Here is a 17,225-nt window from a genome sequence, read left to right as displayed (position 1 = left end):
AATGAAGGCAGAGATGTACAAACACACACAGTCAGTCATGCTCTAAACACACATTGTCTCTGCAGGTGGACAAACAGAAGGGATGGGAGACTTCTATGATATTATCCACATTCTCCTCTCGTTTTCTGTTAAAACTTAACTCCCTCTTCTATTGGCCCTATATTACCCCCTTTGTCCTCTCCCTTCTCTCTCCCCCTTCCTCACTTCCTCCCCTCTCCCTGTCTCCCCTCCTTCCTTCTCCCTTCCTCTGTCCTCTATCCCCTTCCGTTACCTTGTACTCTGGCTGGCAGGCAGGCTCTGTGGTGTTGGAGGCCAGGGAGGTGGAGGAGGTGCTCTGGGCCGAATCCTTAGAGTCCTGCTCAAGGAGCTCCAGGGAGGGGCTCTCAGGGACCACGGACACCAGTGGCCCGGGGCCAACACTGCAGGCCAGGCTCTGTGGAGAAAGAGAGACAGGTGGGAGGGGGAGAGATGGGAAGGAGAGAAGGACAACGCATTAAACCTTAGTTGGGATAAGGGTTGCAAAATTCCAGGAACGTTCAATAAATTCCCTGGTTTTCCCGGAATCCCGGTTGGAGGATTCCTGTTTATTCCCTCCAATTCTGAGAATATTCTTTATTGAATGTTTCCGGAATTTTGCAACTAGCTTTATGAGAAGGTTACATGTTTTGAAGTGTATTAAAACCTATGTGTAATTACACAATGTTACCAAGTACGAACAACTGCTAAATCTGTGTGTTTTTTTGTTTAATTTGGTCCCTATCCACCTGATGTTCTCTACTCCACCCAATCCTAGTTCTTAGCTCCATCAGTGTGTGTTTTAGCATAGTTCTCGTGACCCAAATGGACTTCCACATCTACCCAGATAATCCAGACCATCAATTCGGCACCTACTCAGTGTCCTTTAATCCAGACCATCACCTTGGAACCTACTCAGTGTCCTTTAATCCAGACCATCACCTTGGAACCTACTCAGTGTCCTTTAATCCAGACCATCACCTTGGAACCTACTAGGTGTCCTTTAATACAGACTAACACCTTGGAACCTACTCAGTGTTCTTTAGTCCAGACCATCACATTGGAACCTACTCAGTGTTCTTTAGTCCAGACCATCACCTTGGAACCTACTCAGTGTTCTTTAGTCCAGACCATCACCTTGGAACCTACTCAGTGTTCTTTAGTCCAGACCATCACCTTGGAACCTACTCAGTGTTCTTTAGTCCAGACCATCACCTTGGAACCTACTCAGTGTTCTTTAGTCCAGACCATCACCTTGGAACCTACTCAGTGTTCTTTAGTCCAGACCATCACCTTGGAACCTACTCAGTGTTCTTTAGTCCAGACCATCACCTTGGAACCTACTCAGTGTTCTTTAGTCCAGACCATCACCTTGGAACCTACTCAGTGTCCTTTAATCCAGACTAACACCTTGGAACCTACTCAGTGTTCTTTAATCCAGACTAACACCTTGGAACCTACTCAGTGTCCTTTAATCCAGACCATCACCTTGGAACCTACTCAGTGTTCTTTAGTCCAGACCATCACATTGGAACCTACTCAGTGTTCTTTAATCCAGACCATCACATTGGAACCTACTCAGTGTCCTTTAATCCAGACCATCACCTTGGAACCTACTCAGTGTCCTTTAATCCAGACCATCACCTTGGAACCTACTAGGTGTCCTTTAATACAGACTAACACCTTGGAACCTACTCAGTGTTCTTTAATCCAGACCATCACATTGGAACCTACTCAGTGTTCTTTAGTCCAGACCATCACATTGGAACCTACTCAGTGTTCTTTAGTCCAGACCATCACCTTGGAACCTACTCAGTGTTCTTTAGTCCAGACCATCACCTTGGAACCTACTCAGTGTTCTTTAGTCCAGACCATCACCTTGGAACCTACTCAGTGTTCTTTAGTCCAGACCATCACCTTGGAACCTACTCAGTGTTCTTTAGTCCAGACCATCACCTTGGAACCTACTCAGTGTTCTTTAGTCCAGACCATCACCTTGGAACCTACTCAGTGTTCTTTAGTCCAGACCATCACCTTGGAACCTACTCAGTGTTCTTTAGTCCAGACCATCACCTTGGAACCTACTCAGTGTCCTTTAATCCAGACTAACACCTTGGAACCTACTCAGTGTTCTTTAATCCAGACTAACACCTTGGAACCTACTCAGTGTCCTTTAATCCAGACCATCACCTTGGAACCTACTCAGTGTTCTTTAGTCCAGACCATCACCTTGGAACCTACTCAGTGTTCTTTAGTCCAGACCATCACCTTGGAACCTACTCAGTGTTCTTTAGTCCAGACCATCACCTTGGAACCTACTCAGTGTTCTTTAGTCCAGACCATCACCTTGGAACCTACTCAGTGTTCTTTAATCCAGACCATCACCTTGGAACCTACTCAGTGTTCTTTAGTCCAGACTAACACCTTGGAACCTACTCAGTGTTCTTTAGTCCAGACCATCACCTTGGAACCTACTCAGTGTTCTTTAGTCCAGACTAACACCTTGGAACCTACTCAGTGTTCTTTAGTCCAGACCATCACCTTGGAACCTACTCAGTGTTCTTTAGTCCAGACCATCACCTTGGAACCTACTCAGTGTTCTTTAGTCCAGACCATCACCTTGGAACCTACTCAGTGTTCTTTAGTCCAGACCATCACCTTGGAACCTACTCAGTGTTCTTTAGTCCAGACCATCACATTGGAACCTACTCAGTGTTCTTTAGTCCAGACTAACACCTTGGAACCTACTCAGTGTTCTTTAGTCCAGACCATCACCTTGGAACCTACTCAGTGTTCTTTAGTCCAGACCATCACCTTGGAACCTACTCAGTGTTCTTTAGTCCAGACCATCACCTTGGAACCTACTCAGTGTTCTTTAGTCCAGACCATCACCTTGGAACCTACTCAGTGTTCTTTAGTCCAGACCATCACCTTGGAACCTACTCAGTGTTCTTTAGTCCAGACCATCACATTGGAACCTACTCAGTGTTCTTTTCTCTTTTTGATGTAATTAGCAATCTCACTGGTAACTGAAATAAAGCAACCTTTTTGCAGGTACTGTAGAGTGACAGAGAGACACACAGGGTATGAGAGAGACAGAGAGAGGAAGAGAGAGGTGATAAGAGAGTGAGAGACAGAGAGGGGGAGAGACAGAAAGAGGGACAGAAAGCAAAAGAGAGAGAGCACAAGAGGGAGAGTGAAAGAGACAGGGAAAGAGAGAGATAAAGAGCCGTTGAACATTGTCAGTCACAAAGGGCAGACGCCGAGCACTTAAGAAGGCACTTTTGAAATCTCATCACATGATGGACAGCAGACAAGCATGTTTTAACTGGCTCACGCTGCAAACAAGAGACTTCAGAAAATAAACCACGAGGATCCAATTGTACACTGACTGTCACTCCTTCCGGGCCGCAGCGTTTCACACAAAGGCAGCCCCTATGGTTGCTGTGTGTGTCTCCAACAGTTTGGTTTCTCCTCTGTACCTACCCTCTCAGAGCTGCTGTTTGAGCGTGGCAAGTGTGTGTGTGTGTGTGTGACTGTTTCAGAGTGACAAGTCATTCTTGTTGGATGGTGTGTGTTTCTACAGGTGCTGTCTCATAATTTCTCAGAAAACTGACAGAAGACACACAGAGCTACATTCCTCCAGCCACATGTCATGTCTTGTCCTGTCCTACTCTGTTAGTTGTGTTAATGGCAAGGATGTTGCCATGGTTCAGAGTGATTTTTTTTATTTCACCTTTATTTAACCAGGTTCGGCCAGTTGAGAACAAGTTCTCATTTACAACTGTGACCTGGCCAAGATAAAGCAAAGCAGCGAGACAAAAACATTACACATAGGATAAACAAAAGTACACTCAATACAACAATAGAAAAATCTATATACAGTGTGTGCAAATGGAGTAAGGAGGTAAGGCAATAAATAGGCCATAGTAGCGAAGTAATTACAATTGAGCAAATTAACACTGGAGTGATAGATGTGCAGAAGATGAATGTGCAAGTAGAGATACTGGGGTGCAAATAGAGCTAAAAAGTAAATAAAAACAACATGGGGATGAGGTAGTTGGGTGGGTTATTTACAGATGGGCTATGTTGAGCTGCAGCGATCGGTAAGCTGCTCAGATAGCTGATGCTTAAAGTTAGTGAGGGAGATATGTCTCCAACTTCAGCGATTTTTGCAATTCGTTCCAGTCCTTCGCAGCAGAGAACTGGAAGGAAAGGCAGCCAAAGTGTGTGTTGGCTTTGGGGATGACCAGTGAGATATACCTGCTAGAGCGCATGCTACGGGTGGGTGTTGCTATGGTGACCAGTGAGCTGAGAAAAGGCGGAGCTTTACCTAGCAAAGACTTATAGATGACTTGGAGCCAGTGGGTCTGGCGACGAATATGTAGTGAAGGCCAGCCGACGAGAGCATACAGGCCGCAGTGGTGGGTGGTATATGGGGCTTTGGTGACAAAATGGATGGCACTGTGATAGACTGCATCCAGTTTGCTGAGTAGTGTGTTGGAGGCTATTTCGTAAATGACATCGCCAAAGTCAAGGATCGGCAGGATAGTCAGTTTTACGAGGGTATGTTTGGCAGCGTGAGTGAAGGAGGCTTTGTTGCGAAATAGGAAGCCGATTCTAGATTTAATTTTGGATTGGACATGCTTAATATAAGTCTGGAAGAAGAATTTACAGACTAGCCAGAAACCTAGGTATTTGAAGTTGTCCACAGATTCTAAGTCAGAACCTTCCAGACTAGTGATGCTAGTCGGGCGGGCGGGTGTGGGCAGCGATCGGTTGAAGAGCATGCATTTAGTTTTACTAACGTTTAAGAGCAGTTGGAGTCCATGGAAGGACTGTTGTATGGCATGGAAGCTCATTTGGAGATTTGTTAACACAGTATCCAAAGAAGGGCCAGATGTATACAGAATGGTGTCGTCTGCGTAGAGGTGGATCAAGGAATCGCCCGCAGAAAGAGCGACATTATTGATATATACAGAGAAAAGATTCAGCCCGAGGATTGAACCCTGTGGTACCCCCAAAGAGACTGCCAGAGGTCCTGACAACAGTCCCTCCTCCGACTTCTAGGTTAGACTACTGCAATGCTCTACTTTCCGGCTACCCGGATAAAGCACTAAATAAACTTCAGTTAGTGCTAAATACGGCTGCTAGAATCCTGACTAGAACCAAAAAATGTGATCATATTACTCCAGTACTAGCCTCCCTACACTGGCTTCCTGTCAAAGCAAGGGCTGATTTCAAGGTTTTACTGCTAACCTACAAAGCATTACATGGGCTTTCTCCTACCTATCTCTCTGATTTGGTCCTGCTGTACATACCTACACGTACGCTACGGTCACAAGACGCAGGCCTCCTAATTGTCCCTAGAATTTCTAAGCAAACAGCTGGAGGCAGGGCTTTCTCCTATAGAGCTCCATTTTTATGGAACGGTCTGCCTACCCATGTCAGAGATGCAAACTCGGTCTCAACCTTTAAGTCTTTACTGAAGACTCATCTCTTCAGTGGGTCATATGATTGAGTGTAGTCTGGCCCAGGAGTGGGAAGGTGAACGGAAAGGATCTGGAGCAACGAACCGCCCTTGCTGTCTCTGCCTGGCCGGTTCCCCTCTTTCCACAGGGATTCTCTGCCTCTAACCCTATTACAGGGGCTGAGTCACTGGCTTACTGGGGCTCTATCATACCGTCCCTGGGAGGGGTGCGTCACCTGAGTGGGTTGAGTCACTGATATGGTCATCCTGTCTGGGTTGGCCCCCCCCCTTGGGTTGTGCCGTGGCGGAGATCTTTGTGGGCTATACTCGGCCTTGTCTCAGGAGGTAAGTTGGTAGTTGAAGATATCCCTCTAGTGGTGTGGGGGCTGTGCTTTGGCAAAGTGGGTGGGGTTATATCCTTCCTGTTTGGCCCTGTCCGGGGGTGTCCTCGGATGGGGACACAGTGTCTCCTGACCCCTTCTGTCTCAGCCTCCAGTATTTATGCTGCAGTAGTTTATGTTGCAAATTAATGAGTGCCAGAACTTGCTCCAATAAAATGGGGCTAGGGTAGGTTTGTTATATCTGGAGTACTTCTCCTGTCCTATTCGGTGTCCTGTGTGAATTTAAGTGTGCTCTCTCTAATTCTCTCTTTCTCTCTCTCGGAGGACCTGAGCCCTAGGACCATGCCTCAGGACTACCTGACATGATGACTGACTCCTTGCTGTCCCCAGTCCACCTGGCTGTGCTGCTGCTCCAGTTTCAACTGTTCTGCCTGTGATTATTATTATTGGACCATGCTGGTCATTTATGAACATTTGAACATCTTGGCCATGTTCTGTTATAATCTCCACCCGGCACAGCCAGAAGAGGACTGGCCACCCCAAATAGCCTGGTTCCTCTAGGTTTCTTCCTAGGTTTTGGCCTTTCTAGGGAGTTTTTCCTTGCCACCGTGCTTCTACACCTGCATTGCTTGCTGTTTGGGGTTTTAGGCTGGGTTTCTGTACAGACCTTTGAGATATCAGCTGATGTACGAAGGACTATATAAATACATTTGATTTGATTTGACACACTGAACTCTATCTGATAAGTATAGTATGACTACCTAGTCATGTATCACAGACAGGATTGACAGAACATATATTTTTAATATCAAATGTCTAAGGTACTGTTAGAACAGAGTAATTCATTTCTGTGGGGGTGTCAAATTTGAATGAAAAAATATGTCAAATCAAATATGACTCAGAAGTGGATTTGTTTTTCTTTGTGAGAACATAAAACAACAGAGCTGAATATTTTGACAGACTAGTTGTGAGCCCTGGGGTATATAGTGTCTGTTCATTACGTTGCTGCATATTCAGTCTACTCTGAATGGCGTGTGTCCACATGTAGTGTGTGTTCTCACCAGAGGACTGCTGTGGTGCTCCAGCTTGTTCTGGCGTCTCTGCTCGCGGCTGCGTGGTTTGCTGTGAGGGGCCAGCAGACCGGCCTGGAAGATGGTCCTGGGAGAGGGTCTCTGTCTCAGACCCGAGCCAGACTCCGAGCCCCCCACTCCTGCTACCTTGGCCTTCTGCTGTAGAGAAGACAAAGCACTGCTAAACCATGGTTGACCAACTCCCTGCCCAATCTGGCTGACCTTTGGACCATCATAAGAAGGTTCATGTCCATTCCTGTATCCTAATTCTACAGCGCACAGTGTCTGGCTACGAGACAACATCATCACCGTTCAGGTTTTGTTGATGAGATGGGGTTCAATACAGACTAACAGCAGGGCTAACTGGTCCTCCTGTTAGGATCATCACTTTGAGCACTATGTATTTGTGCAGATAGTGTTCTCCTGGCATTCGGCAAACCCAGATTCGTCTGTCGGACTGCCAGATGGTGAAGAGTGATTCATCCCTCCAGTGTTTCCACTGCTCCAGAGACCAATGGCGGCCAGCTCAACACCATTCCAGCCGACACTTGTTATTGCGCATGGTGATCTTAGTCTTGTGTATGGCTGCTCTGCCATGGAAACCCATTTCATGAAGCTCCCGACGAACAGTTATTGTACTGACGTTGTTTCCAGAGGCAGTTTGGAACTCGGTAGTAAGTGTTGCAACCGAGGAGAGATTATTTTTACGCGCTACGCACTTCAGCACTCGGCGGTCCCATTCTGACAGCTTTTGTGGCCTACCACTTCGCGGCTGAGCAGTTGTTGCTCCTAGACATTTCCACATCACAATAACAGCAATTACCAGGGCAGCTCTAGAAGGGCAGAAATTTCACGAACTGACTTGTTGGAAAGGTGTCACGTTAAAAGTCACTGAGCTCTTCAGTAAGGCCATTCTACTGCCAATGTTTGCCTACGGAGATTGTGTGCTCGATTTTATACACCTGTCAGCAATGGATGTGGTTGAAGTAGCCAAATCTACTAATTTGAAGGGGTGTCCACCACAGGAGGTTGCTGAGGGGAGGCCGGCTCATAATAATGGAGCAAATGGAATGGCATCAAACACCTGGATACCATGTGTTTGATGTATTTTATACCAATCAACATATTCCGCTCCAGTTATTACAATGAGCCCATCCTCCCCAATTAAGGTGCCACCAACCTCATGTGGTGTCCACATACTTCTGTACATATAGTGTACCTTGAGAAGCAACTGCTCTCGATGTATCCCGTCTTGATCCCGCAAACTTTTGTCTCTTATGTAGCAGGTGTAAAAGAAACACAGACCAGACAAGTAGATTATGGTTGGATTGGATTATGGTCATTGTAGTTCAGTATCACGTATTCTGCGCTAAACTATGCAGAACATTGGCCTGTTGAAAACTACAACCCCATACAGTTTGGGCATGATCTGATTTATTTCTAGAGAAACTGCAGCACAATGTGCAGAGTCTGGTGGAGTAGAGTGTTGGGCATTGTGTGTTTTTGTGTGTGTGTGTGTGTGTGTGTGTGTGTGTGTGTGTGTGTGTGTGTGTGTATCTATGTATGAGTAAACTGTCCGCACGCATGTGTGTGTATGTGGGTCTATGTAGTGTGAATACTCACCTCACTATAGGAGGAGTCCCAGCTGCAATCTTCCTCCTCAGAGGACCTCTTCCTGGTTCTCTTCCTGCTCCCAGACAACTGGTTAACATCTGAGTCTGGGGAGAGAGATGGTAGGAGAGAGAGCAAGAGAGAGAGAGAGCGAGAGAGAGAGAGGGAGAGCGAGAGAGAGAGAGGGAGAGAGCGAGAGAGACATGATGACTAATGAAAACACAGGGTACAGAGAGTGTGTGAGAAGTTTAGGCTTGAGAGGTGAGAGGAAGCTGCTACTTAATGCGGTAGTCAAGTGTAAGGTGAGAATTTGGTCAAACGAATCAAATGTATTTATAAAGCCCTTTGTACATCAGCAGATGTCACAAAGTGCTTACAATTGAAGTCGGAAGTTTAAATAAACCTTGGCCAAATATATTTAAACTCAGTTCTTCACAATTCCGGACATTTAATCCTAGTAAAAAATTCCTGTTTTAGGTCAGTTAGGATCACCACTTTATTTTAAGAATGTGAAATGTCAGAATAATAGTAGAAAATTATTTATTTCATCACATTCCCAGTGGGTCAGAAGTTTACATACACTCAATTAGTATTTGGTAGCATTGCCTTTAAATTGTTTAACTTGGGTCACACGTTTTGGGCGCCTTCCACAAGCTTCCCACAATAAGTTGGGTGAATGTTGGCCCATTCCGCCTGACAGAGCTGGTGTAACTGAGTCAGGTTTGTAGCCCTCCTTGCTCGCACACGCTTTTTCAGTTCTGCCCACACATTTTCTATAGTATTGAGGTCAGGGCTTTGTGATGGAAACTCCAATACCTTGACTTTGTTGTCCTTAAGCCATTTTGCCACAACTTTGGAAGTATGCCTGGGGTCATTGTCCATTTGGAAGAGATATTTGCGACCAAGCGTTAACTTCCTGACTGATGTCTTGAGATGTTGCTTCAATATATCCACATAATTTTCCATCCTCATGATGACATCTATTTTGTGAAGTGCACCAGTCCATCCTGCAGCAAAGCACCCCCACAACATGATGCTGCCACCCTCGTGCTTGTCACACTGACCATTATTTGCGTTGTTTGTTTCTATGTTTTGTTTGGTCAGGGTATGGGCATTCTATGTTGCATGTTTAGTTTGTCTGTTTCTATGTGTTTTGGCCTGATATGGTTCTCAATTAGGGACAGGTGTTTGTTGTTGTCTCTGACTGGGAACCATATTTAGGTAGCCTGTTTTGTATTGTGGTTCGTGGGTTATTGTCTATGTGAAGTTGCCTGTGTCTGCACTCGTTGGTCATAGCGTCACGTTCGTTTTGTTGTTTTTGTTTAACTGTTCTTCGTGTTCTTCTTTCAATAAAATGTTTTCTAATCACGCTGCGCTTTAGTCTCCCCATTACGACGATCGTGACAGTGCTTCACAGTTGGGATGGTGTTCTTTGGCTTGCAAGCTCCCCATTTTTCCTCCAAACATAACGATGGTCATTATGGCCAAACAGTTCTATTTTTGTTTCATCAGACCAGAGGACATTTCTCAAAAAAAGTATGATCTTTGTCCAGTAGCAAACCGTAGTCTGGATTTTCTATGGAGGTTTTGGAGCAGTGGCTTCTTCCTTGCTGAGCGCACTTTCAGGCTATGTCGACATAGGACCTGGTTTACTGTGGACATATACTTTTGTACCGGTTTCCTCCAGCATCTTCACAATGTCCTTTGCTGTTGTTCTGCGATTGATTTGCACTTTTTGCACTAAAGTACGTTCATCTCGAGGAGACAGAACGCGTCTCCTTCCTTAGTGGTATGACGGCTGCGTGGTCCCATGGTGTTTATACTTCCCTTGAAACACATCCCCAGGTACACCTCCAATTGACTAAAATTATGTCAATTAGCCTATTAGAAGCTTCTAAAGCCATGACATCATTTTCTGGAACTTTCCAAGCTGTTTAAAGGCACAGTCAACTTAGTGTATGTAAACTTCTGACCCACTGGAATTGTGATACAGTGAAATAATCTGTCTGTAAACAATTGTTGGAAAAATTACTTATGTCATGCACAAAGTAATGTCCTAACCGACTTGCCAAAACTATAGTTTGTTAACAAGACATTTGTGGAGTGGTTGAAAAACGAGTTTTAATGACTCCAACCTAAGTGTATGTAAACTTCCAACTTCAACTGTACATACTGTGTGCGGCTACAGTAAAAACGACAACACGATATACAGAAAATAAGGAACTTACTTTGATAGGAACGAACACATGTCCAAAGTTATTATGTGTAAGGAAAAAAATAAGGATAGGCAAAGCGAGCGCCAGCAAGAAAACATTCAAATTCTTGCAAGACTGTGCAAATATACTCATACTTGATCTGCACAAACATGAGTGAAGTACGGTGGGTTCTCCTGGAAGAGAGAAGTTTATCTGGCTCAGTAAAGCCTCAAACATAAATTGTGAATTAATGAGGAGGGAGGACACACCTCAATTCAAACTGTTGTTAGAAAATACAACTTGTTCGAAAATAATTTGAAATTGACAAGTTCAAACATAGCCTATAGACAATTAGCAGGAAGCGCATGTTAACTGGCCTGTTGCGTAATAATCATATTTTGGAACAGTGAGTGAATTCTGACATCAAGTGCATTAAAAAACTCACACTGTTAGAGATATTTGGAACTCACATGTGAAAAGATTAATGCGTTTGAGCCAACCATTTGCACACACTGTATATAGACTTTCTTTTTTTATTTTGTGTTATTGACTGTACGCTTGTTTATTCCATGTGTAACTCGTGTTGTTGTTTGTGTCGCACTGCTTTGCTTTATGTTGGCCAGGTCGCAGTTGTAAATGAGAAGTTGTTTTCAACTAGCCTACCTGGTTAAATAAAGGTGATTTTTTTTATCAGTTGTGTTGTGACAAGGTAGGGTTGGTAGACAGAAGATAGCCCTATTTGGTAAAATACCAAGTCCATATTATGGCAAGAACTGCTCAAATAAGCAAAGAGAAACCACAGTCCATCATTACTTAAGACATAAAGGTCAGTCAATGCAGGAAATGTCAAGAACTTTGAAAGTTTCTTCAAGTGCAGTTGCAAAAGCCATCAAGCAACTATGATGAAACTGGCTCTCATGAGGATAAGTTCATTAGAGTTACCAGCCTCAGAAATTGCAGGACTATCCTGATAATTCCTACAAAGATTTTCAATGGGGTTGAGATCTGGAGACTGGCTAGGCCACTCCAGGACCTTGAAATGCTTCTTACGAAGCCACTCCTTCGTTGCCCGGGTGGTGTGTTTGGGATCATTGTCATGCTGAAAGACCCAGCCACATTTCATCTTCAATGCCCTTGCTGATGGAAGTAGGTTTTCACTCAAAATCTCATGATACATGGCCCCATTCAATCTTTCCTTTACACGGATCATTCGTCCTGGTCCCTTTGCAGAAAAACTGCCCCAAAGCATGATGTTTCCACCCCCATGCTTCACAGTAGGTATGGTGTTCTTTGGATGCAACTCAGCATTCTTTGTCCTCCAAACACGACGAGTTGAGTTTTTACCAAAAAGTTATATTTTGGTTTCATCTGACCATATGACATTCTCCCAATCTTCTTCTGGATCATCCAAATGCTCTCTAGCAAACTTCAGACGGGCCTGGACATGTACTGGCTTAAGCAGGGGGACACGTCTGGCACTGCAGGATTTGAGTCCCTGGCGGCGTAGTGTGTTACGGATGGTAGGCTTAGTTACTTTGGTCCCAGCTCTCTGCAGGTCATTCACTAGGTCAACCCCCCGTGTGGTTCTGGAATTTTTGCTCACCATTCTTGTGATCATTTTGACCCCACGGGGTGAAATCTTGCGTGGAGCCCCAGATCGAGGGAGATTATCAGTGGTCTTGTATGTCTTCCATTTCCTAATAATTGCTCCCACAGTTGATTTCTTCAAACCAAGCTGCTTACCTATTGCAGATTCAGTCTTCCCAGCCTGGTGCAGGTCTACAATTTTGTTTCTGGTGTCCTTTGACAGCTCTTTGGTCTTGGCCATAGTGGAGTTTGGAGTGTGACTGTTTGAGGTTGTGGATAGGTGTCTTTTATACTGATAACATGTTCAAACAGGTGCCATTAATACAGGTAACGAGTGGAGGACAGAGGAGCCTCTTAAAGAAGAAGTTACAGGTCTGTGGGAGCCAGAAATCTTGCTTGTTTGTAGGTGACCAAATACTTATTTTCCACCATAATTTGCAAATAAATTCATTAAAATCCTACAATGTGATTTTCTGGATTTTTTTTCTCATTTTGTCTGTCATAGTTGAAGTGTACCTATGATGAAAATTACAGCTCTCTCTCATCTTTTTAAGTGGGAGAACTTGCACAATTGGTGGCTGACTAAATACTTTTTTGCCCCACTGTATGTGATGTCAGGTCAATTACAGTAGTTGTTTAAAAACAGTAAAATAACCTACATTTCTGTTCATCACTTAGCTCTACTGTAAACCAACTAGAGAGCTTAAAATATTTTAAATGTCCCTTTCCAGTCTTGCTGCCATGCATGTTTGCTACTATCAGTGTTGTATGTGTTCCTGACCTGCAGGTGAGGCAGCGTCTCCGTTTTGCTTGGGGCTGAAGGGGGAGGGCGGCTCAGCAGCGGTCAGCGGGCTGTTCTCATTGGTCATCTCTGCGCCACTGTCGTTCTCTGATGGTCCTTCGGCTGCAGGAATGTCCCCGTTCACCTCAGCCTGGGGACGACAGAAGATGTGCTATCAACTCAGTTAAAAAAACTGCAAAACAGTCCAAACAAACCACCCCAAACAGCAGCCAACTACCTATAGACCAGTCAGCTTCCATCACAAACCACCCCACCTAACATAACACTTAACATAACACAACAACAATTGTCATCAAAAAAGCTTGGAGCATTCATCAGAAAACTTGCATATTAGCAAGTCAAGCTAAGGGCAGTAATTTTCTGTCTATGTGTGCTTTCACTGTGCACAGTATGTAAGAAATGATGCAAATTCAGAAATGGTGTCAGTCTCGTGGCAAGAATCAAACGTGTATGGACTGCTAGATTTGAATGACTCAGCTGTGGTGCCTGTGTCCCACTTCAGCACTCATCTATTCCCCTTGAATTACACCCTTTAAATCTAGAGAGACAGCCCGTAAAGGAGTGATGAAAAATTAGGCGATCTCTCTCGCCGTGGCTTCAATAGCATTGTGGGTCTATAAATCACATGACCCAGCGTCCTCTTTGCTAATTCTGCCACTAAGACAACACTACAGTTTTTCTCAATCGCGTACAAGCATTTTTGGAACAATGTTGTCAATTTTCAAAACAATCCACTCTGTGTTTTTTTGCAAGACAGTACATGTGTTTTCCAAATGAAGTTGTCAAAATTGCAAATACATTCATCAAAACAACACGACTGCCAGCAAAAAGATTAACGCAACCATATTTATCTCGAGTCCAAGCAGACAGAACAGAAAGTTAGTCTGTGTTTAAAAAATCCCAGGAGATCAATACATTTTCTTTGCAGTCACTAATGATGATACAAATGTCTACCCCTGTTTGGACCCCAGGAAGAGTAGGTGCTGCCTTGCCAACAGCTACTGGGGATCCTAATAAATACTACTAAAAGTACAACTATGCAAAGGTGAAGAATTATGGGCAATTACTCTCCCTTTATGCATATTTCACACAACAATTTCATACACATCAAATCAAATACTATTCCTGTAAAAAATAAAATAAAAAACAAGCACATCGTGTTCAGGATTCATTCATCTGTATCATCACAATCCATCAGCGAAAATGTTTTGCAAATTCGGCATGCGGGCAGCCAGTTGGGGAACCATGTACATGGTATGACATGTTATGACACTGACGGAATGATTTAGAATTCCATGCAGTAGTATTTACTGATTGCCTGAAACAATGAACACAATTGCACACCTTTATCTTCTGATTAAAACAATGTGTTAATATTCTGGGAACAAAACACTTAACACTGAATGTGTATTCACTGATAACATTTGCATTTAATGGACAGAGCTGGTGTAACTGAATCAGATTTGTAGGCCTCCTTGCTCGCACACGCCTTTTCAGTTCTGCCCTCAAATGTTCTATGGGATTGAGGTCTGGGTTTTGTGATGTCCACTCCAATACCTTGACTTTGTTGTCCTTATGCCATTTTGCCACAACTTTGGAAGTATGCTTGGGGTCATTGTCATTTCCGACCAAGCCTTAATTTCCTGACTCATGTCTTGTGATGTTGCTTCAATGTAGCTACATAATTTTCCTTTCTCATGACGCCATCTATTTTGTGAAGTGCACCAGTCCCTCCTGCAGCAAGTACCAGTCTCAAATCTCTGGAAGACTGAATCCGTTTTCACTCAAGAATTTCCCTGTATTAGCGCCATCCATAATTTCTTCAATTCTGACCAGTTTCCCAGTCCCTGCTGATGAAAAACATCCCCACAGCATGATGCTGTCACCACCATGCTTCACTGTGGGGCTGACCTTCTCAGGGTGATGAGAGGTATTGGGTTTGCGCCAGACATAGCGTTTTCCTTGATGTCCAAAAAGCTAAATTTTTGTCTCATCTGACCAGAATACCTTCTTCCATATGTTTGGGGAGTCTCCCACATGCCTTTTGACGAACACCAAACGTGTTTGCTTATCTTCTTCTTTAAGCAATGGCTTTTTCTCTGGACACTCTTCCGTAAAGCCCAGCTCTGTGGAGAGCACAGCTTCTTTAAGCAATGGCTTTTTCTCTGGACACTCTTCCGTAAAGCCCAGCTCTGTGGAGAGCACAGCTTAAAGTGGTCCTATGGACAGATACTCCAATCTCCGCTGTGGAGCTTTGCAGCTCCTTCAGGGTTATCTTTGGTCTCTTTGTTGCCTCTCTGATTAATGCCCTCATTGCCTGGTCCGTGAGTTTTGGTGGGCGGCCCTCTCTTGGCAGTTTTGTTGTGGTGCCATATTCTTTCCATTTTTAATAATGGATTTAATGGTGCTCCGTGAGATGTTCAAAGTTTCAGACATTTTTTTTTATAACCCAACCCTGATCTGTCCTTCTCCACAACTTTGTCCCTGACCTGTTTGGAGAGCTCCTTGGTCTTCATGGTGCTGCTTGCTTGGTGGTGTTGCAGACTCTGGGGCCTTTCAGAACAGGTGTAAATATACTGAGATCATGTGACAGATCATGTGACACTTAGATTGCACACAGGTGGACTTTATTTAACTAATTATGTGACATCTGAAGGTAATTGGTTGCACCGGATCTTATTTAGGGGCTTCATAGCAAAGGGGGTGAATAAATATGTACCCACCACTTTTCTGTTTTGTTTTTGTTTTTTTAAACAAGTTATTTTTTAAATTTCACTTCATCAATTTGGACTATTTTGTGTATGTCCATTACATGAAATCCAAATAAAAAGATATTTAAATTACAGGTTGTAATGCAATAAAATAGGAAAAACACCAAGGGGGATGAATACTTTTGCAAGGCACTGTAAGTAACAAGGTAGTCCTACCAATTATGTGTAGTGATTTTCCTGATTTTAATTTAGTTTATGAATTATTAAGTGATTAAAACTCTTTCTGTTACAAAATTGGTAAAATAATTACTTTAAATAATTGATGGAATTCCTGCAATTAAATTGACTACAATGGGAAATCATAGTAGTCACAAACAACATTTGGGTCACATGCTCCCTTCCACTGGCAAACTGTGATAATCAGTTCAGCTCTTAACAACCTCTCTCAATTTGTATCTTTTCTCTCTCTCACTCCATTTAAAGGGATATTGTGAAATTCTGTCAATTAAGTTGTTCTACTTACCCAGAACTAGTGGATACCATTTTTAAAGGTAGTTTAGCGAGTTAATTCTAACTACTGTAGCATTAGCGCAATGACTGGAAGTCTACAGGTACGCTAGCATATGAATAAAAAGGTTAGCTAGCTGCAAGACTCAGTGACTCTATATGCCAGAAGGAGTGAGTGGGGCCTGTGGTGGAGGAGTGTATGGATACATGTTTGTTTTTTCCTTTCCCTGTATTTTTCTGTCTCTCGATCTCTATTCAAGCGAAGGCATTATAACCTGGTATGGCAACTGCTCAGCATTTGATCGTAAGGCGCCCCAGAGGGTAGTGCAAACAGCCCAGTACATCACTGGGGCCAAGCTTCCTACCATCCAGGACATATATAATAGGCAGTGTCAGAGGAAAGCCCATAAAATTGTCAGAGACTCCAGTCACCCAAGTTATAGACTGTTTTCTCTGCTACTGCACGGCAAGCGGTACCGGAGCACCAAGTCTAGGACCAAAAGGCTCCCCAACAGCTTCTACCCCCAAGCCATTAGACTGCTGAACAATTCATAAACAATACATTGACCATCCCCTTGTACACTGTTGCTACTCGCTGTTTGTTTGTTGCCTATGCAGTCACTTCGCCCCCAACTACATGTACAGATTCCCTCAACTAGCCTGTACCCCTGCACACTGACTCGGTACCGGTGCCCCCTGTAAATAGCCTCATTATTGTTATTCTTATTGTGTTACTTTTTATTATTACTTTTTATTTTAGCCTACTTGGTAAATATTTTCTTCTTCTTGAACTGCACTGTTGGTTAAGGGCTTGTAATTAAGCATTTCACGGTAAAGTCTACACTTTTTGTATTCGGCGCATGTGGCAAATAAAGATTGATTTGATTTAAACGGGACTGCAAGACTCCAGTGCTTT

At 43.7% G+C, this 17,225-nt stretch overlaps 1 protein-coding gene across 5 annotated transcripts in view; it reads right to left on the bottom strand.

The window, feature by feature from the left end:
• LOC139368705 (DNA (cytosine-5)-methyltransferase 3B-like) overlaps positions 1-17,225 on the bottom strand; it is a 62,452-nt gene that overhangs the window by 34,815 nt on the left and 10,412 nt on the right. For 3 of the 5 annotated variants that reach the window (XM_071107973.1, XM_071107969.1, XM_071107972.1), the window contains exons 3-6: positions 13,071-13,221; positions 8,520-8,614; positions 6,888-7,052; positions 272-433 (exon numbers count right to left, since the gene is read on the bottom strand). In XM_071107973.1, the coding sequence (XP_070964074.1) occupies positions 272-433; positions 6,888-7,052; positions 8,520-8,614; positions 13,071-13,221 (573 nt within the window). Of the gene's footprint in view, positions 1-271; positions 434-6,887; positions 7,056-8,519; positions 8,615-13,070; positions 13,222-17,225 lie in introns of all 5 variants that reach the window. The other 2 variants (XM_071107970.1, XM_071107971.1) reach the window with 1 other exon arrangement.

The sequence above is a fragment of the Oncorhynchus clarkii genome, chromosome 16 (genome assembly GCF_045791955.1).
Source record: "Oncorhynchus clarkii lewisi isolate Uvic-CL-2024 chromosome 16, UVic_Ocla_1.0, whole genome shotgun sequence".
Taxonomy (NCBI): domain Eukaryota; kingdom Metazoa; phylum Chordata; class Actinopteri; order Salmoniformes; family Salmonidae; genus Oncorhynchus; species Oncorhynchus clarkii.
This window is presented reverse-complemented; position numbering and strand designations above follow the sequence as displayed.